The sequence below is a fragment of the Populus euphratica genome, unplaced genomic scaffold, assembly GCF_000495115.2.
Source record: "Populus euphratica unplaced genomic scaffold, PopEup_1.0 scaffold41.1, whole genome shotgun sequence".
Classification (NCBI taxonomy): domain Eukaryota; kingdom Viridiplantae; phylum Streptophyta; class Magnoliopsida; order Malpighiales; family Salicaceae; genus Populus; species Populus euphratica.
The window spans coordinates 1,534,568-1,560,188 of record NW_011499868.1 but is presented as its reverse complement, the minus strand read 5'-3'; the positions used below and the strand labels follow the sequence as shown (position 1 = coordinate 1,560,188).

Sequence of the window (25,621 nt, the reverse complement as noted above, 5' to 3'; positions counted from 1 at the left end):
CATCCGTAAAATTCAAGCTTTCTTGTTATTATTAATATTTCCATTTTATTTAGGTGTATTTCTAAACAAAAGTCAACAAATTTAAATAAATTATTTTCAATATTTCTCTGTAAATACAATAATACAATACCTAAACTTTAGAGTAGAATAGGATAGTAATTAAATAAATATAAGAAGAAGAAAAAACAACAACAACTAGATAAAGAAAATGGATAACTGATGAGATTATATATGACTTTTCACTCATCTAATACATTTATTCAATTCAAAGAATTTTAAAATTGAAACATTAATTCCATGTAATTCATGAATATTCATTAATTATTAATTATGATGAATATATATATTCATGAATTACTTATAATAACATTCATTCTAATTATATAATTAATTTATTAATTTATATATCAAGGCATTTTAAAAACAAAAAAATTATTGATCAAATAAGTATTTTATAGCAAATATTTTTTATTAACCAAACTCAAATTTAAACTCATCATCCCACTAACTTATCCAATTTACAAAACTATTTTTAGCCTTGAAATTTTTATTATCCAAGAATTTTTTAAAAAATAATCACTCGTTCATTTTTAATTATTTTTTAAAACATATTATTATTTCATATTAAAATCTTTATATTGAATTACAAAACCCAGCATGATTTTAATCCTAATACGAGTGAATCTCACAGGTAATTTGATCATAAAAAATTCATTAAATATTTTATAAATTAATTCCAAGATACAACTAAATATTACGTGCTAAACGTGATTAGAATATCAATTGGGAAAATCACGCTAAAAAAATATATCTGGCTTAAGAAAAAAATTATTCTGAACTTTTTCGGAAGAAATATTATATTTCTAAAAATAAAACTAAAAGAGAAACGGGGGAAGCATTCATGCTTAAAACTATACAAGAACAGATAATTCGCAACTCCTCAGTCGAAATCATTCATATACAATCACTGTAAGGGACATATACATGGGCTTTGGAAATTACTTTATTATGTAGTTAAAATGATGCTTTCTCTCTGCAATGGCCTTCATGATATAAAAACTGAAAGCAATTTGCTGGCTGTGTCTCCGCATCAACGTATCATGTGTACTAGATAGGTGTTCCGTTGTGGTCACCTCTAATTATTTTAATGTAAAAAAGTAATATTTAATTAACAATTTTTCAAGACAGGTTAGGTTAGTTTTATTAAAACAACCTATAAAAATAAAAATATAAAAAAATTGTACGGTTTAAGATTTAATTATCTAATAATGTTAAAAATAAAAACAATAAATAAATTCAAAAATTATATTATCAAAAAAAAAAATCAAGTCAACTCGGGCTAACTTGATGAATTTATAGCTTACAGTCTGATATTAGGATAAGTAAAGAATTTTAAAAGAGGGACCAAACAAAAAAAAAATTAACAAAGAAAGTATAAAAAAACCTGAGTTAACTCGAGTTAATTTTACTAACCTGTTATAGGAATATCCAAACAAAAAAAATAAAAAATAACAAAGTCCAAGAACAAATTATTTAATGTAGGGTGATGAAAATGAAAAGAAAAAAAATCATGAAAAAAATAGAGTTATAAAAAAAAAACCTAGCCAAAAAAAAAAAAAACCAAAGTTAAATAAAAAAAAACTTATTGAGAAAATAAAAGTCAACCTGGAGTAATTTGACCAACTCATACCTAGAAAAACCTATCTCAACAACTTTTTTTTTTCAAAAAGCATTTAATAAAGTATGGTCAAAGATTCAGTAATTCAATAACAAATAAAAAAATAAAAAACAATTTAAAAAACCAAGTCAATTCACGTTAACTTAATTAATTTACAACTCGATATAAAAGATAGTAATAACCTAACAAAAAGAAAAGCATAACAAATCATAAAATTCAAGATCCAACAAGTTAATCACAAATAGTGAAAAATTAAAAAAAAATAAAAAGATTTTTAAAAAATATCATACTTAAACTAGGTTCATCATTAAAATTAATAGATCGGGTTATAAAACTGAGATTATCCTATAAAAGATATAAAAGAAATTATAAAGGAAAGTTTTAAATCACGAAAAAATTAAAATAAAAATAATAAGGACTAAACTATACAAATTTTTTTTTGAAGGAAACTAATCAATGATTAAATTAAAAAAACAAAATATATGAAGAAAATGATAAAAAAGACAAAAAAAATAAAGATCAAAATTAAAAACCAAATAAATTTATATTAAATTTCAAAGAACAAAATAAAAAATAAATTAATGAAAATTATAGTAAAAAATAGCACTAAAAATAATAAGAATAATATTATATTAAAAATCTAATGAAATTAAAAAACGAGGTTAGAGATAAAAAAACAAAATAAACTTTAAAAAGTATTATATTAAAAAAAATAAAAAATAAAAAATAAAGATTAAATTTAAAACAAATATAGATTAGATAACATAATTGAATTTTTAAAAGTTCTGTATGAATATTAAAACAAAAAAAAAACTTCAAAATAAATATAAATTAGATAACATAATTAAAAAAAAAAATACATCATTATCATCAAATCACCACCGTATTGACCACACGCGCTTTCAACCACCGTCTCATTTGATGTGTTAGATGGCAGTGTAGCTTACGAGGTTAGTATGCAAATGATATTTGAATTCTCCAAAAAAATACAACTTTACCCTTGCTACCTAGGTAATTTTTAAGTGCAATGGAAGACAAAGTGGTAAAAACACTATCTAAATTCACGGTTTTTCTTCCCGTAATGAATAGAAAAGGGGCAAGCCCTTTTATTTTTCTTCTATAACAAATAGGGTTTTTAATATCTAAAAATATAAAATTAACATTAATATTCACATTTTATTCAGTAGTTAATAGATAAAAAAATTTAAATATATATATATTTATTCATTGAGTTTTAAATATTTACTATTTGCATGATTCATTACTTAGGGCCTTTTCATTCCTGCATTTATAAAACGTTTTTTTTTAATTTTTTTGCTTTAATATTTTTTATTGTTTCTATATATTTTTGATATTCTAATATTAATTTTTAAAATATATTATTTCAATACAATTTTAAATAAAAAACAACAATTACTACAATACCAAATATATATATTAAATAAAAACATGGTAAAAACTATAAATTAAATGCATTTATTACCTTCTAGCTCAATGCATGTATATTTTTTTTCTTGTAGTGTTTATTAAATTGATTTTTATTTGAAAATATATAAAAATAATATATATTTTTTATTTTTAAAATTTATTTTTAACATTTGAAGATGAAAATAATACAAAATCATAAAAAAATTTATGAAAAAAACATTTTTTAAATATAAAAACAAACACAGGCTTTGACTTGAGATTTAATTTTGTCCCAGTAAAATCAAAAGAGGAAAAAAAAAAAAAGGTGATAGCTTCTGAGGAGGAGGAGGAGGAGGAGAAGAAATGTGATAGTAGTTTTGGCATTTGGGCTCTGATTCACCTAGATGGAAGCTGGTGTGATGCCACGTAACTCAAGGACATGCAGTGGGCACGTAAGATAAGTCCACTGGAACTATACAGGGCGCCGAAATTTGTCAGCCATCTCCATTCTCCTCTTCCTCTCCACTTTCCTGCTGTGGACACCAGAGAAAACCTTCGTAGTGTCTTCATCATTCTCAGTACTCTCACTGTCACAGTCACCGTCACCGTCACCGTCACCCCCACCGTCCACAAAACATTACCAGTACAGTGTTATTATCATACCATCTTTTGAGGTAAGTACTGTTGTATAACATGAGTTGTGATCCAACTAGGTTTTTTGTAAGTGTTTTCGGCTCTGAAAAATCAACTGCGGTTGGTGCCATCTGTCATGGTTGCAGTAGGAGCAAGTGGAGACGTTTCCCTGCATGTTCATTATAAGCTGCGACCACTTTTGTTCCGTTCAATAATTGAGTCTGTAATCAATTGTGCAGTAGTCCTCAAATTGATCACGAGTGGTGCAATCAGAAGAAACATCTCCTTGACTGGGACACATTGAACATCTCAGTTGGGGTCAAGATACAATCATGGAGAATTCGTGACTCCAGCAAAGCTCAATCACTAGCTGTACATTACGAAGTGGAAACAATTGATGCAGAATCAAATGGATATGGATTGCCATTGGCAAGGTTGTCATTTGTCCAGCACTTTTGAGGTCCCGAAGAATGCATGATTGGCTCAAGGAATCAACTATAGGCGACCGGCATGAGGAAGTGGCAATAAATAATTTCTTGTCCTGCTATCGATTTGCAACCAATTTATGTTCTAAATACATACAAGGAAACATCAAATTGAATTCATCTTCATACTTGCAGCAAGCATATAACAGCACGGAATAACATGGGAAAGCTTACTTCAATGGAGCCCCTACAAAAAATTATTTCAATGTCTCGATCGATCCCCTTACATTTACAAAAGACTTGGACCCTATATAGGCAACGAGGGAAGGTGCGTTTATCATGAAAAACGAAGCAGCCCGAAGGGAAATACATCACATGAAAAACAACCGTCCAATTTGTGGGCTCCGCATGTGGATCCTGCAATCTAACAGGCTGAAGTTTTCCATTTGATACGAACTGGGTGCTCTGTGTTGCGTAGCATTATTCAAGCAAGACTAGATTGCGTTGAACCCTTTGCAAATATGAACCTCAATGCTTTCACCAAAGCTCAAGCACTGGCACCTTGCGCCTCTAGGCTACTTCAGTGTTCAAGATTGGCAGCAAGTTCTGGCTGCTGGCATGCAAAATTCTGAATTTCCTAGCAAGAAACAGCTCCACCAATGCTAAGAAAGAATACATTTGAATGATCTAATGATAAATTTAACTGAAAAATGGAAATGCATGCCATTCCAGGTAGCTAGTGCTGTTCAGCATCAGCTTGCACAGGCAACAGATTTTTGGTCAAGATTGTTGTAAAATGAACTCAATGTGGTAATAGCAAGTGCATCTCCAAAGAGTGAAGCGCGTGTCGATTTCAATATAAGAACTTCCACATAATCACCAACCATGGGGTTCCGCGACTGACTTCCATCCTCGTTTCGATTTAGCAGTGGCAGATTGGTAAATAAAACTCTATGGCCCCTATCACTCTTGCCAATAAGTTCTGTGTCTGGAGCTCTCTTGTTGGGCCCTTCCACTAAAACAAGTTGGACAGATCCAATCTGGGAGTCAAAACACTGACCTGTACTCTCACGAAAAGCCTCAATGAGTTCTGCAAGCCTCCTCTGCTTGACCTCATCAGGGACATCATCAACATAGTTCCTATGGGCATGGGTTTTTTCCCTCATGCTATATGCAAACATATATGCCATATCATAACCGACAGCCTTTACAAGACTTAGTGTGTCTTGGTGTTCCTCTTCAGTTTCTCCACAGAAACCTGTAGAAAGGAGCCCAGGAATTAAGAGGGCACTAGCAAAACTGAGGTTTAACATCATAAAAACTAAGGCACATAGATGCTGTATATGAAAAACCAGAGGCAATTCCTATGTGGAAAATCTAAATCTAAATTAAATTGACAAATAGATACGAGCATCAACAAATAAGGAGGTTGGTTTGTCAAAAGAAAAGAAACTGTCTTCTCATACGCCTAGTTGGGGAACTTGCGAGAGCAGGGAGAGAATGGCTATGATACTAAAGATAAGGAAGTACAACTGCGTGCAGGAGTCCTAAAATCAGTTAGTAGAACTGCATGATTGAGAAAATGGTAAAACCTATGAGGATAAAGCACAAACTACATGGGACAAGAACAAAATCAGCACCAGACATTCTAAAGAGTACTACAACACGTATAAGCGTTCAGTTGGTCTTAGCTCTGACATAAACAGCAGGATTCAAGATAAACAGGCCAAAAAATAAAGCTGCTTATGTTATTTTACCCAATATTAACTCCTATGATGTAAGAGAACTAGGAAATCACACCAAGGAGGTTTGTCTCAGTAACAACCTGATAGGCTGATATATTAGGCCCTGAAAAATTACAGGTAGTAATCAGAAAATATTTTTCCTAAGCCCTTTCAACTTAATGATTTGGTTACATGGGTGAAAAAGCAAAAAGACTAACCAGGACACAGGCATGGGAATTGAACCCCACATATCTCACTCCACAGTAAACTAAGACAACCTATATAGGTGAAGCAGAATTTTGATATATCATCTAAGCATAAGAAGTTGTGAGAAGTGCAAGTTCCAATTTTATAGAAAATGAAACCATTTTGATAGGATCTCTTACCACATATGAAGTCGCTGGTTATCCCTACATCTGGAATAATTCTCCTGATTTTCTGCACAAGATCTAAGTATGCCTCTCTAGTATATCCCCTAAGCATTCTTTCGAGAACTGTGCTACTCCCAGTTTGAGCAGGTAAATGGATAGATTTGCAGATATTATGTCTGTTCCGCATTACATACAATAAGTCATCTGGGAAATCTTTAGGGTGTGGTGATGTATATCTGAACCGCATTTCAGGAAATTCAGTGGAAAGCCTATCCAAAAGATCTGAAAAACGTAAACCTACCCTTTTCACCTTACACGTGCTGGAGAAACCATCACTATACTTCCAATTTGTTCCAGGTTCAACTTCCTTTTCAATCTCAGATGCATCATTATAGCTGTTTACATTCTGGCCAAGAAGAGTTACCTCTTTCACACCTTCTTTCCAGAGTTCTGCCACCTCCTTCACTATTGAATCAACAGGACGTGATCGCTCTCTCCCTCTAGTAAAAGGAACAATGCAAAACGAGCACATGTTATTGCAACCCCTCATCACTGACACAAAAGCATTAATAGAATTTTTAGAGATCCTCACAGGACTAATATCTGCATAGGTCTCTTCAAGTGAGAGGAGGGTATTGATCCCTTTCTGACCATAATCAACCTCTTCCAGTAATCGTGGCAAATCTCTATAAGCATCAGGGCCACAAACCACATCAACCATCTTATCTGCATCTAATATCTTATCCTTTAACCTCTCAGCCATACAACCCAACACAACAACCTTTGGTGGATGATGCGACTGTGACCTTCCAATGGCAACATTGCTCTTCCAGTGTCTCTTTAGAAACCAAAAGTAATTAAGTCTCTGCCAGACCTTTTGCTCTGCATTGTCCCTTATAGCACATGTATTAATAAATATGATCTCTGCACTTTCAGGAACATCCACAATGTCACTATATCCAGCATTCTTCATGATAGATAGAACAATCTCCATGTCATTTACATTCATTTGACACCCATAAGTCTCATGATAAATACGGCCTCTTGGCAGAATTTCAATATCTGGTGGGACTTCTATAGCTGGCACAAATCTTGACAGAAATTAAAAAAGAAAGAATAAATTCAGTACAAATTCTGTTAAATACAATGCCCGATGTTTATAACTGAATTGCATTTCAAGCATTTATTTCATTTTTAACCCTACATTTTCAATCTTTACAGCAACCTTCACAAAAGAAACATGTTTTAAGGAGCATAAAATTGGACAGCAATCTTCTAGCATGAACTTGCTTATCAAGCACAAAAGTTTCAATCTTTAAAGCAATTTTTGCTAAAGAGCTTGTTTCGAAGAGAATTCAATCAAAACCCATTATAAATGAATTGCCTTTCCTGCATAAAATCAGTTATTAAGCCTTAAAGTTTTGATGTTAACGAAGACTTCACAGAACAAACCAGTTTCAAAGAAATACGACAGGAAGCAGGCATAGATGTCACTTGCAGTTCAGTCCTCGTTTATTAATTATTAAGCTCTAACGCTTCAATCTCCCTTCAGTAAAGGAGCCTGTTTCACGTAGAATCCAATTGAAAGCAACCGAAATTGAATTATATTGCAAGTATTAACTTCGTATTAAGCTCTAAAGTCCTAGTCTTTACAGTTACTTTCACTTAAGAAACCTTGAGGATTCAATGGAAAGCAATCATGATTTGGTTCCCTTTCAGACATTAACTTGTCATTGAGAAGCTAAGTTTAAATCTTCACATAGTCCTTCACTTCAAAAGCTAGCTTCAAAGAGAATTCAATAGAAACCAGAGGTAATTGAATTACATTTCCAGCATAAGCTTGGTTATTTGAGCCATAAATCTTTAGTATTTCTATGACCCTTCACGCAAAAAAACCCATTTCTAATGGAAACCCTTCTGTTCTAAACTATCAAAAGCAACATTTCCACAAGAAAAAACGATAGCAGTATCAACTAAATCATTTTAAATCTGGAATCACTAAAAATACACATTCAAATTCAATTTTGTCCAGAACCCTTTAAAGAAAATAAATAAGAACTCACTGGGGCTGTGTTTGAGAGGCAGAAGCGGAGACGGGGGCGGAAGCCGAGGAAGCAGCTTGAGCAAAAAAGTGGTGAAGGCCAGGACCTTGAGTGTTCTTAGAAAGGTGAGACTGAGAGAAGTTTCTTGATAGAGTGAGAGAGAAGTTCCTCTTTTTGAGTGGTCCTTTATTGAAATGTCGATAGCAATGATAATGAGAAGGGCGTGGTTTCTTTGAAGAGAGAGACCTGAGAGTTAAACAGCAGCATCGCCTTTGGATCGTTGAAAGAGATGATGCGAGAGAAGAAGCCATGAGGGAAACGGAGCCAAGAAGAGAGGAGTCTGTAGCAGCAGCGCTGAACAGGAGCTGGATAGGGATTCCTGTCGTCTTGTCTCTCTGTATTTCCCAAAAAAACGGTGCAGTTTTTTAGTAATTGCTTCTCCTTTTAAAATGGGCCCATACCGGCCCAATTATATTTCCATATTTAAGAGAACGTCTCTCCTATGTTGCTTCCAATTTATACAAAGCCCCACGACCTGCCAGGCCTCTACTGGCCCAATACAAGTTGCCTGTTAACAATAGCTGCGAGGCATGAAAACAACCGGAGTTCCGTGCTTGTGTGTACTGTTTAACAGTGTAATGATGATTTCTTTTTCAAAATCCTTAACATTAATTATTAAAAATATTTAATTATTTTTACATAATTTATTAGTTATTATTAAATTTAAAATTAATAAATAAATATTTTCCTATTTTAATTTGATAATAAAAAACCAAAATATCATTGAAAATAAAAAATTTAAAAATGATACTAATAGATATTTTCACATTGATTTTTTTATTATAATATCATAGATAATTTGATGTTTGATCAAATATAAAATATAATAAATATTTAAAAAATATAATAAAATGATAAAAATAATCTTATAAAAAAAATTAAAATTTATTTTCATAAAATTTTAAGAGTCATGAGAGGTGTCCATTCATATTAAATAATGTACATAGAACTTTTAATTATTTAAAAATATTTTTTTATCATGTAATTAAAAATAATATTTTTTTTTTAAAGCAACACGTGTTTGCTTTGATAATCCAACTTGTCTTAAGCAAACATTTTTCTTTTTCTTTTTCCTTTTTTTTTTCTAAATTATCACTTAATTTTTTTTATTGATATTTTAATTTAAGACTTTGTTATTTTAATTTTAATTTTTTGTTCTTGAACCTTTTGTATAAGTATTATTTTATTTTTAATTTTATTATTCAATTTTAATTTATTTTTTTTTTAGTTTGATCGTTATTTTTTTAATTTTAATTTTTTTAATTTATTTTATTGAATTTTAATTTTATTATTCAATTCAATAGTATTATGTTTTTTAATTTAAACATAATATTAAAATTAATTGAATTGCATTGGGATAAATTTAATATAATTTAATTTTAATCTTAGACAAGAAGTTATGTTAATTTTTTTTTTCATTCAGTCCTAATGTCAATTGATTATCTCTGGATAAGCAAACTTGATTAGGCCATTATAGGTGAGCTTCTGCTTAGTTTAATTTTAATTTCGTGCAGGTAAATAATTAAACTGTTAAGTTTCAATATTGATCAGTTGAATTGAATTTAATAACATGGTCATGTAAACCAGGGAAAATTTTAAATTACATATTCTATCAGCTGCCCGTTAAAATACATTTTAAAAAAAAGATAATCATAAAAAAAAAAGAGAATATAAAAGCACCTCAGGATACCATTGCTTATTCCTGATAAACCAGTACACTCGTATATAACGGTGAAGAAAGCAATCAAGCAAGCAAAATTAATCACGCCATCAGAAAAAAAAGAGATAGCAACAAAGAGGAGATCATGGATAAGTACAAATTGACTCATCGCCTCCTGAAACAATCGATAAAATCACTTTTTAATCGTCAATTAACCTCCAATAATCCAATCTATCGCTCCATTTCAGGTACAATCACTCTCTAATCCTAGAAATAATCCTGCAATTTGTAACGAAACTTTGAAATTTCTTGTTTTAAACAGCTTTGCCGCTCGGAAATGGAGGTCAGAATCCACAACTGTACAGAAGTTTCGGTTCTTTAGCGACGAAAGTTGAGCGGAATCCGTCGTTCTCGAGTTTAAATTCCGATGACGTGAGTTATTTCAAGGGAGTGTTAGGGGAGAAAAACGTGGTTCAAGATGAAGATAGATTGGAGACAGCAAATATTGATTGGATGCATAAATATAAAGGATCCAGTAAACTATTACTCTTGCCTAGAAACACGGAAGAGGTTCGCTTTTTTTTTTTTTAATATATGTATATAATTAAATTCTCTATTACATAATGAATAGGAGGTTCGCTTTTTTTTTTAATAATTAAATTCTCTATTACATAATGAATTAATGCAGTTTTATTATTATTTATTTGGTTTTGTGTGTGTGCTAGGTTTCTAAGATTTTAGAATATTGTAATTCGAGGCGGTTGGCAGTTGTTCCACAAGGTGGAAATACTGGACTTGTTGGTGGAAGTGTGCCGGTTTTCGACGAGGTAATGTAATCTTCTTTGTGTGTGCGTGCCTGTGTGTTTGGAAATTATCTCATGTTCAAGTGCTTCTTGATTATATTTTGTGCAGGTGATTATCAATGCGGGTTCAATGAATAAGATTATAGCTTTTGACAAGGTAGACAGTCTTGTGGCATTTATGCTTTTCTTGTTTTTCTCCGTGGTTCCTGCAGTTGCAACTTTTGAATTTATTCACTAGCTATACTTTGTAGCAATGGGTTCAAGATCTTTTTGCATCATTTCAAAGTTCCTAGAGTCATTATTATTTTGTTTTTATTTTTCTGTAGCAATGGCTGGCTTTATTTCAATAAGTGTCTAGAAAGTGTGAAATAAAAATGCAGTGTTCTAGTAATTGATTTGCAAATTCTAGTTTAGACAAAGTTGAATAATATTTCTGAACCCAATTAGAAAGTGATTACCTCGTGGTGCATTTCAGGTCAGTGGCATACTAGTTTGTGAAGCTGGATGCATATTGGAAAATCTTATTTCTTACCTGGACAACCAAGGGTAATTGTTCAATAAACCTTCATTTTCTTTTCTGAAGGGACTTGTCGTGCATTTGAACTATAAGGAAAAGAGATTCTATAATGTATAAAAACGGGACTTGTTGTGCATTTGAACTATAAGGAAAAGGAAAAGAGATTCTATAATGTATAAAAATAAAATAAAAATTCAAGTTTAGTTATTGATATTTCTCCTTCTTGAATATTGTGATGGATATTACTTTGATTGTTGATAATTTTCTTGGTGAGAGTGCAGTTTAGTCATTTTTATTAATCCACCACTATGTAGCTGAATACTTTTATGAATTTCTTGAGATTTTCAGTAATTCCAGAGGACTTTGTGTTAAAATATTTGAACGAATTTTTCGTAAGAGAATTTATGAAAATCTACTTTCAGTTTGCAGAGAAATATGATACTGATTTTTCTTTCCTTTGTTTTTTTTATTTTCATTTCTTGTTGCATCGAATTACTTCCTTACTTTTAAAGTACCATTGTCACTGTACTCTTTCACACATGTTTTGATCTTTGATCCATGTGATTGAAATTATAGCAAATCGAAGTTTGGCATTTTAATTCATTCCGCATTCAAGTAAATTAAACTTCCATTCAGATTTATAATGCCACTGGACTTAGGTGCAAAAGGAAGCTGCCAAATTGGTGGAAATGTTTCAACCAATGCAGGTGGTTTGCGCTTTGTCCGTTATGGCTCTCTTCATGGGAATGTACTCGGTGAGAATTGTAACTATCAAGTCATGATTTTTTAAGAACTTGAAGACTTTTTTTTTAACACTTCTTACTCATTTGACCATGTAAAATGAGACGAATTTGATTATGTTGTTGGGTCCTGCTATCCTTACTCATATGACTATGTAAAATGGAATTTGATTATGTTGTTGGGTCCTGCTACATGACCATAAAATTATGCTGTAATGCTTGGATATTATAGGGGATGTATTGGAGTTATAGATGTCTAATTTGTGTCTGTATCATCACACTTCTGTGTATCAATAATTTTTGCGATGCCAGTTATTACAAAGCATGTTCTTGGCCAATCTTACAGGTCTTGAGGCTGTTATGGCAAATGGTGATGTGCTTGACATGCTAGGGACATTACGTAAAGATAATACAGGGTATGACTTGAAGCATCTGTTTATAGGTATATGCCAATCACTTTGCTCTGGATTATTTTTCCCTATCACCAGCCAATTTTTATTGGATGGTCCAATTCATGTATTTTTGCTATCATTGATGTAGGAAGTGAAGGTTCCTTGGGAATTGTAACTAAAGTTTCAATTCTTACTCCCCCAAAACTATCTTCAGTGAACATAGCATTCCTTGCATGTGAAGATTATCTGAGCTGCCAGGTATGTTTTCAAGTGAAAATGACTGAAGCTTAGTCATCTGAAAATGTGTTCTTTTTTCCATATGTTATTGCTACAGAATATACAAATAATTAAATATGTGCATGCATACATATTTCTAGTGGATGCATTTTTTGCCCTGCTTTATCAGTATGTGTTCCACCCTCTTGTTGAATTCTTGAGAATTGTTCTATACTTCTTACATTGTTTGGTTTGATAGGAACTGAAACTTTGTTTCTAGTCATCCTTAGTTCTTATCAAAACATCTCATTATTGCTTAGGACCTTAATAGCCCAAACAGCTAAATCTAGGAACATTTTTCCATTGGCTACACCCTGCTACAGTACCATACAAACCATGGACTGCAGAGTAAGCTAGAACATATGGAACAAGAAACTTCATGCTAAATTAGAATACTGGAGCTTTATCACTTCCATCTGACATTTGAATCAGAATTTTCTTCTTCCAAAGTTTTAATTACAGTCATGTTACTTGGCTGATTATAATGATTAGGATTAGGAGAGTATTAAAGGGCTTGGAAGAATGAGACTTTTTTTCCTGTTTTACAATTTGCTAAAGCTGATAGCTTTTTGGGTGGGGGATTCAAACAGGGACATGAATGTAAGGATTCATAATTTGAAATGATGTGCAAATGGCTAAAAGTAAATGCCTTTTGCTTTCTGGAAAGACCAAGGTTTAAACCCTAAGTATGTTTATAAACTTGCTTTTGCAATATCTCTCAATTCTTTTGGAGTTTAAGAAGTGTTCTTGCCTCACATTATTTTTGTCCTATCAGAAACTTCTATCAGAAGCAAAGAGGAAACTTGGAGAGATCCTATCTGCATTTGAATTTTTGGATAGCCATGCAATGGATTTGGTATAGTTGCTCTAAACCTAATGAGTGTCTCTTTTTCTACTTATCTCACATCAAGCAAGAAATTACAATCTGATTAAAAACACTTTAAGAAATTAAAGTTATATCCTAGACCTTTTTTCTTACCATCATTCAAATTCATACCAACAATTTTATGAGTGTTTCTGTAATCACTGGCGAAGGTATATATGAGCGTTCTTCGAGTTATTTGCTATGATAGTTCTTATCCTTCTGGAAGAATATAGAAGAAGTCCCATATTTAACGTGATTTCATGGTTTAAATGAAGGGTAGTTATTCTTTAAAATTTTCCTTACCCTACTGGAATTGTTGATATTTGAGAACCAACCTTGAGTTTCTGCTATCATATTTTTTCAAGTTTTGTTTTCTTGGTGAAGTTTTTGGAATAATAATTTTAATATTCGTGCAAGAAAATTTGAATATCATGAGTTTTATATTCTGGTGACAAGAGCAATTTATAGTATTACATGTTTTGGACTACATAGTAGTGTGATCTACACATAATCTACAAATTCATTCTTTGTAAGAAATTTTCTTCTGTAGATTATCTTGCAGTTCATGTTTATTTTATTGAAGAAATCCAGATTTTGTAGCTGCCTTAACTTCGATTTTATTTTGTGCTTGCTTATTGTGTTTTATGTGGCAGGTTCTAAACCATTTAGAAGGTGTTCGGAATCCATTGCCTTCTGCAGTACACAACTTTTATGTGCTGATCGAGACTACAGGCAGTGGTGTATCTTTTGACAAGTAACCTTCTCAACAATTTTCCTCTTCCTTTCAAAGATTGAATTAGCATTTGCAAGGCTGCTATAACACCTCATTCTTCTATTTAAATTTTGGTAGTTGCAAATACTTCAGGTCATGTTTCTCAGAATAATTTGAGATTTTTAATTCTGAGTGCATCGCTGAATAGAAAGCAAGATATAGCCTTTTATTTTTTATTGTCATCCTGAAACGCCTCACCTTACCATGCAAAACTCTGGAAAAAGCTCCAACCTCAAGTGCTGTCTTATGCCCCTTAATGAATGGACACTAGAATATAGCTGTCTCATCACCCGTCGAATGACCAATAGATTACGTAACTAATGTATTCCCCTGAGACGAAGTTCTGTATAAGTTAATACCTTTCATTTGCTAACATTGTTTACCCCTTTATCTTTTCTTTAATCATTATAGCATGCTTGGGTTATCATCTTTTCTTGTATTCTTCCTTTTATAGATTGATCACATGATGGCCAGCATGCTAAAACTGAAAATTTTATACGACTGCTTACAGAGAGAAGCTTGAGGCCTTCCTGCTTCACTCAATGGAATCTGGTTTAATTTCTGATGGGGTTCTTGCTCAAGACATAAATCAGGCATCCTCATTTTGGCGTATACGCGAGGTTCCCATTAAACTCAGTCAAATTTTCTCATGTCTACCTGACACCTGTCTGACTATTTTGTGTCCTGTCCTGTTTAGTTTCTTGACAGTTGAGACATGATTATCTACCTATGCTACAATCCTTGACCTGATGTTCTCCATGTACACACTGTGCCCTCTAATCATTAGTTTACTTTTGGAACTAATTATATGGTTCTGTGGGTGTTGGAAAAATCAAACATGGAGAAAGAAAACCGCTTTGTTGTGGTGATATTAACAAAGATCCATACTGTAAAAATTTCTCTATGGGTTATATATCATGAATTCATATTCTTGTGCATCTGCTCTTCAACAACAATACTAGTTTGGGAATGAACTCATGGTATAGATTTTAATATTCTGTTTGTTGGATTGTTTTGTATGGCTGCAGGGTGTACCAGAAGCGTTGATGAGAGCAGGGCCTGTTTACAAATATGATTTATCAATACCGGTCGAAAAAATGTACGGTCTTGTTGAGGAAATGCGATTAAGACTCGGTGAGAAAAGGCAGCATTACCTCTTAAATTTTGAATTGTTGGACATTCATTTTGCATGCTAGTGTGAGGTTGCATTGGTAGCTTGCAGGGGTGAACTTGCAGCATGTTCAGTAACAGAGTTAGCAGATAACTAAAATTAACACTAGATTTGAACATTGCCACCCCTCAAGGGAAAAGGAAGAGAATTGAATAAAGAAACGTTGTGCCAATGTGCTGGAGGCTGAACAAGAATTTCTCACTAAATCTCTCTTCTATGGGTTGTATTATTTATATAGGCAACTTTATTCTTTATATAGAGTGTGATTGGATAGTCTGCGGTATGTCCAGTACAAACTCATCAGCTGACCCTATTTTTCATTCTCCCTGTCTATTTTTTAGGTCAATCAGCTAATGTAGTGGGATATGGTCATCTTGGAGATGGCAATTTGCATTTAAACATTTCAGCACCACGATACGATGATACGGTAGTTTTCTTCTTCAGTGATGTCTTTGAGTTATTTTTGTTCTGGCTATTGTGCGACTCTTTATTAATTTATCAATGGCATTAGCAGATTTTAGCACAAATTGAACCCTATGTATATGAGTGGACATCTAAGCACCGGGGGAGTATAAGTGCAGAGCATGGCCTGGGACTGATGAAAGCCAATGAGATATTCTATAGCAAGTCACATGAAACTGTGAGCATTTTTTCATTTTCACATTTGAAAATATTAGAAATGCATGTTTCCTGGCATGCATTTGGATAATGTTTCCTGGCATGCATTTTTTTCATTTTCACATTTGAAAATATTAGAAATGCATGTTTCCTGGCATGCATTTGGATAATGTGGGGTTTCTTTACGTGATAATGTCTGAATTGCGTGGAATTCATTTGGATAGGTGCAACTGATGGCTTCTATCAAGAAATTGCTGGACCCCAATGGAATCCTTAACCCATATAAAGTTCTTCCTCACTCCCGCTGCTCTTACAGCTAAGTTCCTGGACCCTTTTCCTCACTGTGGGCATTCTTATCATTGCCTGTGGGTAATATCTGACGAGGCCTTGTGGGGGTAATTGAAGAAAGAACACTGTTGCACGTATTTTATGGGATAACTATGTGCCCTGTAACGCGCAAGATGCATATGTATCATGTTGAATACTTAATCCCATTTTACACTGCTATAAATAAACAATATTTCCTCTAGGCCTAAGCTGTTTTAACCTGTGCTGTAAGTGTGACTTTTCCTGAGATTAGTCTCTCTCTTTGTTTTCAAGTAAATGCATTTCTAAATGCAGTTCAACTCTTGCATTAGATCAAGGCAGAATCCCCTAGACTGGATATACCTCATTTTTGGGCACTCTCTTCTCCTTTTCACCTCCCTCTGTCTTATAATTGTATTTGTTCGAGCCATAAAAACCTCCTGGCATCACCTCTGTAGACTAAATGTTTGGAATTCCGAGGGGAAATGCATCAGAGGGGAAAGTATTACACCAATTCTTTCTCAGGAACCTGGACATTAATTTCTTCAATACAGTTCTATCTAACATTTCTGTATTGCTTCTTCTCAACATGCTATAGACTCCTAGTTCCATTTTTCTCCCGAACGAATATATGTTTCCCAATTTAGGAAAAAGCACCTTTTTTTTTTAGAGAGAAGGAATAGGAGCTTCAACCTCTGCTTTAGAGTGCAGACGCACGTGACCAGTGGCCACCGGTTCAGAATATGCACATTATTGTCAGCAATTTACCTTTTGATCATTCATTATTCCATGTGTGATGTTACAAAAGCACTTTATGCTTCTACGGTTCGGCCAATCCACGCAACCAAGTAAAGAAACATTAGACAAAAGCAGGAGGATTAAAGCAAAACCCAATTCCATCCCACTGGGACCGAGTCCTGTTAGCTTATTTTGTCAGCCGAATACATTTGGATTGAAGTCATCGATCCCCCCCTGGTCCCCACCCGGATTTGAATGGGAAATGAACTTTTAGGCCTTGTATTTTCTTGTGTTTGTGCTTATCATTAAAAAAAAAAAATTCATTAATAGAAAATATTTTTTTATCAAAAATTTTTTTAACTTAATTTTCAAAAAAATATTTTTTTTATTTTAGATGGAAAGTATTTTTAAAAAATAAAAATATTTTTAAAAATATCTTGTTATTTATTAATTACATTAAATTTAGTTCTTAATTTTTTTGTTGTTATATATTTTTTTCATTTTTTTTATTTTATTTCTTAAAACATAATTTAATTTGATTTTTATATCGGTTTTGGTTCTTATTATTTTAATTATTTATTTATTTTATTTTTTAATTAATTTTTTATTTATCAAATTTGGTTATTTTTTATTGCTATTCATGTTATTTGAAATAATTTAAAATATAAGATTTTTTTCATCTTTTTTTAATTTTTTTAAATTTTAGATTTGATATTTATTTTTTAATTATTATTGGTTTTATTTGAAACAACTTATAAAAGTGATTTTTTTAAAAAAAAATTATCTACTAAATTTAATATTTATTCTTTTAATAAATTTAAAAAAATTACAAATTATTTTTCATTTTATTTTTGATAACAAGCTAAATAACAAAAAATATATATTTTTCATGCTGCTCCTAATTTACTTTTTCAAAAAAGTTATTTTATAGAAAACAAACAGTGTTAGCACACTTCCGACCTGGCAACAAGTCAAAAGGTAGAGGATTTATCTTGTCTAAAAATGAGAGCAAGCTGCAGATGGATCTACCGTGCTTTTAAAAATATATGTTTCTTGCCAAACCTGTCTTTACTAGATGCCCATGCCTAGAAGATTCGAACGTTTCCATTAATCGAAGCTAGAATATGCTAATACTCATCTTAGAAGAGGTCAAAAGTGATGATTGCCTTGCCTGCTTCAGAACAAAGACAGGGGAAAAGTAAGAAGCAAGTAAAAGTCGGTTTCTCTTTCTAGTGCTCTTGCTGCTGGATAAGAACTAACAAGGGATTTGCAACACTAATCTTTAGATTATCCATCAACCTGGTGCTTGGGGGGTGATTAGTCATTACCCTTTTTCATAACTTTCCAGGAAGATGCTGCCATGTTTGCTTGCTATTATTATAAAAAAATATTAAAATAAATAAATCCCGAGAAAATAGTATTTTGTTGCAATGCAAGAACTTCTCAATATTTAAAGGTTGAGCCATTACCGTCTGTTGTCTTTTTTTTACCGACCAATTGTCACCAGACAGTACATGGGAGTTTGAAAATCAAACAATGACATGTTGTTTGATGGTTACTTGCTCTCCACAATACTTAATTTATTGTTTCACTTGCTGAATAAATTAGATTAAATTTCCTAATCTAATTTTTTTTTATTGTTTTCCTGTAAATAAAGAACGATGAAAGAAAAAGAAGAATTTGTTTTCTTGATTTTCAAAGCAAACAAAATAAAAACCGGTTTTGCTCGTCCTTTCTTGTGTGAAAGGATTATGTCAAAGCTTGGAAGAACAATTTATTGCCCCATTTGACTTTAATTGTCCCGACACATGAATGGGTAATAGCTAGTTTATTATTATTTTATTATAATAGTGGTTGGTTTTTAAAATAAATGTTTTTAAAAATATATTAAAATAATGTTTTTTTATTTTTAAAAATAAAAAATTATTAAAAAATTATTTTAAAATATAAAACATAGAGGATTCTGAAATGTTTTAAAAGACAACTAGACGGGCGTGGCTTGTGAATTACTGTGCTTACTGTGTACGGTCAAGATATTCTATGTATTTGTTCATTTATTTCCTGTGAAAAAAAAAAAAGGAGAAAGGGACGTTTGTTAGATGGATTTTTTTAGAAAATGAAAAGGAAGTGGATAATGTTGGATACCAAAAAAGGGCCATAGGAAGCTTTATATTTGGACGAAATAAATACGTCCAGAGAAATTAAATAATGGCTGGATCTTGTTTTTAAAAGAATAATTATCATTGGAGTTTATCAACTTATTTAGTAGGTATATATAGTGTTTTTATAAAAGTATTTTTAATTTAAAATATATTAAGATACTAGAATTTAAAATTTAAAATTTATTTTTATATCAACGTATCAAAAAAACATAAAAAAATATCAAAAGAACTTTAAAGAACATATTAAACTGTAAAAACAAACGAATTGTTGTTGGTATCTAAAAGATTATTAAATATGATTTGATATCAAATTAACATTTATTTTTTAATTACTTTTTATATAGAAAATACTAAGTTAGAGTGTTTTTTTTAATATTTTAGAGTATTTTGATGTGCTAATATAAAAAATAAATAAAAATACTTTTAATTAAAACATTTTTAAACAATATTTTACAGCATATTATTAAACATACACTAGCCTTTTGATGCACCTTAGATTTTATGATATTGAATACGAGACATGGGGTGAAATTGCAATTCTAGTCTACTACAACTAAATAATTAATCCTCTTAATCTTTAAATATACAATAACTTTTATTTTTACATGCTTTGTAAAAATATATCTATTTTGTAAAAAATCAAATTAATATCATTTTTAATAATTTTGATGTTAAAAATAATTTTAGAAAACAAAACTCTATACTTAATTCCTTTTTAATTTTATCTACTTTTGAGGGAACAAAGAGTGGATAATGGAAGTCATAATAAAATTAGAAATTTTGATATGAAAAAAAAAAGAGAGCATTTTTGGAGCATAAAACGACAAAACTGAGAACGGCAAACACATGCGAGTGTATTTCTTTTAATTATTTTTAATACTATAAGTACCAGCTTTAATTAACTAAAAATATAGCATGGAAAAAGAGAGCAAAAATAAAATAGATAAATATGGTAGTACGGTGGCGGGGAACACGAACCATACCATATACCCTTCCTCATAAACCGTCGCTGGCTCTCTTTGTCCCTTTCATCAAACACCCCTTCACATCAACCCCCAAAGCTCTCTCTAATTATCTCTCCCTTTCTGTTTCCAAAAAGCTATCTTTGCCGCCATGACGAGCTCCTCTGCAACAACTCGCAAGGTTCATACTCTTAATCGATGACACGGGCTTTTGTTTATATCGTGTTTTCTACCCTTGAAGATAGTAAACTTGTGGGTTTTGTTTTGTTCTAGGCACTGAGTAAGATTGCTTGCAATCGGCTTCAGAAAGAACTTGTTGAGTGGCAAGTCAATCCTCCAACTGGTTTCAAACATAAAGTCACTGATAATCTCCAAAGGTTTGGTCTTTTCTGTTTGATTACTGTTATGGGTTGTTTTGTTTTCTGTTAAATAGTGTTATCTTGCCGAGCAAATCAAAGGAAGTTTTTGGAAAGTAAGAAATCAAACTAAATTTGGATCTCCTTTTGGAAATGTTTGTAAAATGAAATTTAAGGATATGATTTTTCTTAACTAGTTTTCATGTTTGATTAGTTTCTCTCTCTCTCTCTCTCTTTTTATGTGGAGTTATTGGGATTTTTGAATTGAAGGTGGGTTATTGAAGTAATTGGAGCTCCGGGCACCCTTTACGCTAATGAGACCTATCAGCTTCAAGTCGATTTCCCTGAGCATTACCCTATGGAAGCCCCCCAAGTTTGTAATTGCAACAGCATATTGTTAACTGTGTTGATTTTTAGTGGGTTTTTCCCACGTAGAACAGTCTTGATTATGGTGTTTGTGGTTCTAACAGGTTATCTTTCTTCACCCGGCTCCGCTGCATCCGCATATTTATAGCAATGGCCATATTTGTTTAGGTAATCTTATGTATGTTCTATAATGGCTTCAAGTTAACCGTGGAATTACAATTTTGGATCGGTTGGATAATTTGTCTTACTGTATTCTGTCCCGAGTTGAATTATCTTGGCCCACTTAGTTGGATGTTTTCCTTTTTCTACATCATTAACTTATTTATTTTTCTGCTTTTTATTTCACAGCATTCACTTATTTTTTGAAAGTGATGGTCTTGCACGTAATTGCTGGCCCTTTTTGGTTGTTTGTTTAGATATTTTCATTCTCCCTTTACAAGATTTTTATTCAATACATGGTCAATATTGCATGCATATTAATCTCTTAGTTTTCCAGTTTCTTGCAATTTCCATTGAGTAGAGGGCAAAACCTTGATTGTTGCTACAAAAAATGGTATGATAAATCTCGGAACATTAAATTTCAGTGAAACCTGCAAAAGCCAAATTCAGTTATAGTTCACTGTAATGGGCATAGATATCAGATGGACAGTGAAAGCCTTGGGCATGCAATATAGTGACACCAACTGACTGGTAGCTACTTATTGCTGTATAATTTATGTCCATCATGCAATCCATTTGTTTAGAAGTTTTGACCCTTAATGCTGTCACTAGATAAAGACATTACTTTCAGTTTCTCTTCTCTTCGGTTCATTTGTGATACAACTTGGACTCGTGCACGTACTGATGCTTGTGCTATGTTAATCCTGTTCTGGATAAGCAGGGTGTAGGTCATTTGTTATGATTCAAGCTAAGTAACTTTGTATATGGTTCTTATCTCAGTTACGCTCTATCTCATATTTACCACGCAACTTTGGTTTTCCAACTATTTAAAGAGTGATCATTAATTACTGTCAGTGGAATTTGTTTTTAATTTGTTTTGTTGAAAGTGGTTACATTTCTAATTGAAGGTTGTTATGTTGCTCCATAAATGTGAGAATTAATTAATTTTTACGTAATGGGATATCTCAAAAAGGAACGATGAACACTTGAGTGGGATGAGTGTTTTAATATATTTTGTATCTCACCTCTCTTGATTCTTTCAATCTTAACCTGCAGTTAATAATACTTGCAGCATGACTGGCATTTGATTATTACCGTTTGCAGATATACTATATGATTCTTGGTCACCTGCCATGACTGTTAGTTCTGTCTGTATCAGTATCCTATCGATGCTTTCCAGCTCCCCTGCAAAGGTTTGATTTTATGGTCAATTTTTTATGTGCTTGCTTTACCCTCCCTTTTTAATCAATATGGATTTTGTTTTCGTTGTGCTACTATTGGCTGCTGGTCAGCAATGCTATATTTTCCAATACCCTTGATGAACAGTAAGCATGCCTTTTAATGATCTCATGATTCATTAGACAGTTAGTTAAGATGGGCATCAGGAGGTTTTGTTTCTTCACCTTGTTTAAATGATATATTAAGACAGTTGGATTAATGGGGTTGACCTTGCTTGCAGCAACGTCCTGAGGACAATGACCGATATGTTAAGAACTGTAGAAATGGAAGATCTCCAAAGGAGACCAGGTGGTGGTTCCACGATGATAAAGTGTAACAATTGATGCATTTCCATGCTTATCAGGCCAAATAATTATGGTAGATGGCCTCCTTTTTCCAAAGAAAATGAAAACTTGGGGAGAAGCATTCTGAATACTCCTCTAAATGTCAACGTGTGTAAAGGAAAAGGAACAGTGTGTTTTAGTAATATACTAGGAGCAAACTTGGCTTTTGTTACCTAGCAGGTAGATCATTGAAGCTGTGCTTTATAAGCACATTTTTAATCATTCTGTAACCATTTCACCAATCTCTTATTTTCTGATTTTAGTTTGCTAGCATGATGGATAGGTCCGTTCCATAATACTTGTTATTATGTCAAATTATTCACCGAGAAGGTATATCTTGCAATTCTTACAAGTTACTAGGTGGATAATTATATGTTTCTTCATTATTATCAATCATAATCTGTTCTCAATGCCATAATGCCTTTTACATCGTGCTGTTAATGGTTTCTGTTGTCTTAATCATATCATGCATACGGTGATTCTCTTTGTGCTGCGGTTTAGGCTTAAGGCTCGCAGAATCACAGATTATGAATTTGTGAACGGTGGCCATTTTTTAACTGTATTTCACGACGAATGAGAGTGAGATGCTACACAACACCGACTCCCATGTCCATTGCTTGGAGTTTTAAAATGTCAAGCATTGACAAGAGCATCCTTGGGTCGTCGTAGCTAGGTTACACATTGGCAATGTCTTTTAATGGATTAAATACTGAAGGGAAAAAATGGCTTATTCAGTGTTAGGTTCCTGTTGGTTAGACACTCTGCCCTTGATTTTCAGGCGTGGGGTTCTGGTTCCCTCGTCAGCTGTCTTGGCTTTTGCCTGTAATATTTGGACCTGAAACTGGATGTGAACAGAAACTATTAAAGTGATCAAGTTGGAAACTGGTACTGAGTAGTTTTTTTTTTTTTAAAGCAATATTAAAGGAAACTTTAAAAAAATACATGGTAAGAACTAAGAAGTACCTCAACAAATTCGGTGCTAAAACCCTATAAACAAGATACTGGAAGACCAGGCCCCATTAACAGATCACGGGTGGAACTGGAATCGTACTGCATTAAAAATAAAAATCTAAAAATTCTGTAACTTTGAAATATGTACCCATGACGATTTTTGTTTTTTTTTGAATTGATATAAATTAATTCATTAACCCTATAATTATGGATAAATGATTAGAATAATCTTATATAAAGAAAAATAAAAAAAAGTATGAAATCAATTTAAAAAAAATCAAATGTTGAATAATAAAATTAAAAAAAATTAATTTTATAAAAAGATTTGAAAAAAAATCAAAATCAACTCTTATTAACCTTTAAAACCTATGATCTTAGTCATAAAATTAAGACTAACCCTATAAAAAATGATAAAAAAAGCAAAATCTTTTATACAAAATATTAAAAACTGAAATTAAAAAATACAATAAAAAAGAACCCTAAACAAAATACACATTAATAAAAAGAATGGAAGTCAAATTTGACATAAAAATAAATTAAAATTAAATGTTGAGGATGAAATTAGAAAAAAAATCAATTAGAAAAAAAATAAAAAAATCAAAAGAATGAGTATTAAATTTAATATAAAAATTAAATTAAACCAAATGATAAGAGGTAAAATTGAAGAAAAAAATAGCAATAAAAAAAATTAAAGAAGGAAAAAAACTAATTTCAAATAATGAATTTAGAAAAAGAAAATGAGCAAAAAAAATATATCAATTCGCGTTAACCTTTTAAAACTGTGACCTATGTTATTAAACCAAAAACACCATACAAGAAAAACACACGAAGCCTAATCCTCAGTAATTCAAAAATTGAAGGATAAAATATGAAAAAAATAATCAATTACACAAAAGAATTTAAAACAAAAAATGGTAATTAAAGAATGAAAGTAAAAATTGAAATTAAAAAAAAAATTAGAGAGAAACCACAAGTTTTTGATTAGAGGGTTAAATGAAAAAAATAATTTTAACAAAAACAAAAATAAAAATAATAAGAATCAAACTAAAAACAATAATATATCATAAACTTGGATTGAATGATGATATTAAAAACTAATAAAAATTTTACAAAAAAACAAAAAAAAAAACTAGAAATCAAAAGAATAATGATTAAGTACTAAGTTGGAAAAAATAATATATGACTAATTGAAATTGAAAAACTAAATAAAAAGCAAATTAAATTTTTATAAAAAAAAAATTAAAACTAAAAAAATAAAAATAAAAATAAAAATATTAATAAAAAATAGAACCAACCTGTAATTTTTAAAAGAGAAATTAGAAGAAAAAAAAATTGCTAATAACAAACCGCTCAACCTCTGCTAATTCGTTCCATACTAAAAAAAAAAAAGAAGATACATTGATATTTTTAACAATATAATAAAACAATATAATTTTTTATTACCAGAAGACTCCACACACTTCGCCTATAAGAAGCCTTTCATGTACCAATAATTTGTGGAATTTAAATATTAATCAATTAATTTAAAAAAATTAAATTGTCCTTTATGATTTTGGAATTAACAAAAAAGAAAACCTATATGAAAAGTTGAAAAACTAATTGCTTATTTTTTCTTGATTTCAAGAGTAAATATATTTTTTATTGTATTTAAAAAAACAAAAAAGTCTTAAATGCTCCTTGTAAATAACATTGATTTTTTTCTTTTACTTGGAGGATAATAAAATTATTTTATTATTCCTAAAAATAGAGAAAAAACACATATACCCTGATAACCGGCCATTAAAAAAAAAAAAAAAAAAACTATCCCCAGTTCATAAGCCTTTGGTTTTTCTTTGAAAAACAATAAATAAATACATTACAATATCGCAATCAGTAGTTAGATATATCTGGGGGGGTGTCCATTGC

The 25,621-nt window shown here is 31.5% G+C and overlaps 3 protein-coding genes across 3 annotated transcripts; 2 read left to right on the top strand and 1 right to left on the bottom strand.

Moving 5' to 3' along the window:
* Window positions 1-4,244: 4,244 nt before the first annotated feature.
* On the bottom strand, window positions 4,245-8,704 carry LOC105126647 (Methylthiotransferase). The gene is made up of 3 exons (XM_011027574.1): window positions 8,302-8,704; window positions 6,254-7,329; window positions 4,245-5,401 (listed from the first exon to the last, which is right to left on the bottom strand). The coding sequence occupies exons 1-3, from the start codon at window positions 8,589-8,591 to the stop codon at window positions 4,896-4,898; spliced, it is 1,872 nt and encodes a 623-aa protein (XP_011025876.1). The 5' UTR covers window positions 8,592-8,704; the 3' UTR covers window positions 4,245-4,895.
* A 1,325-nt stretch (window positions 8,705-10,029) lies between these two features.
* D2HGDH (FAD-linked oxidases family protein) lies at window positions 10,030-16,702 on the top strand. The gene is made up of 15 exons (XM_011027573.1): window positions 10,030-10,248; window positions 10,323-10,570; window positions 10,726-10,827; window positions 10,913-10,960; window positions 11,279-11,349; window positions 11,957-12,075; window positions 12,407-12,502; window positions 12,601-12,710; window positions 13,504-13,584; window positions 14,247-14,347; window positions 14,877-14,985; window positions 15,394-15,499; window positions 15,878-15,963; window positions 16,051-16,176; window positions 16,379-16,702. Exons 1-15 carry the CDS (start codon window positions 10,146-10,148, stop codon window positions 16,472-16,474), a joined length of 1,602 nt encoding a protein of 533 aa, XP_011025875.1. The 5' UTR covers window positions 10,030-10,145; the 3' UTR covers window positions 16,475-16,702.
* Window positions 16,703-20,317: 3,615 nt separating this feature from the next.
* On the top strand, window positions 20,318-23,144 carry LOC105126645 (probable ubiquitin-conjugating enzyme E2 16). The gene is made up of 6 exons (XM_011027572.1): window positions 20,318-20,503; window positions 20,596-20,699; window positions 20,949-21,051; window positions 21,149-21,212; window positions 22,308-22,396; window positions 22,663-23,144. The coding sequence occupies exons 1-6, from the start codon at window positions 20,474-20,476 to the stop codon at window positions 22,756-22,758; spliced, it is 486 nt and encodes a 161-aa protein (XP_011025874.1). The 5' UTR covers window positions 20,318-20,473; the 3' UTR covers window positions 22,759-23,144.
* Window positions 23,145-25,621: the final 2,477 nt, after the last annotated feature.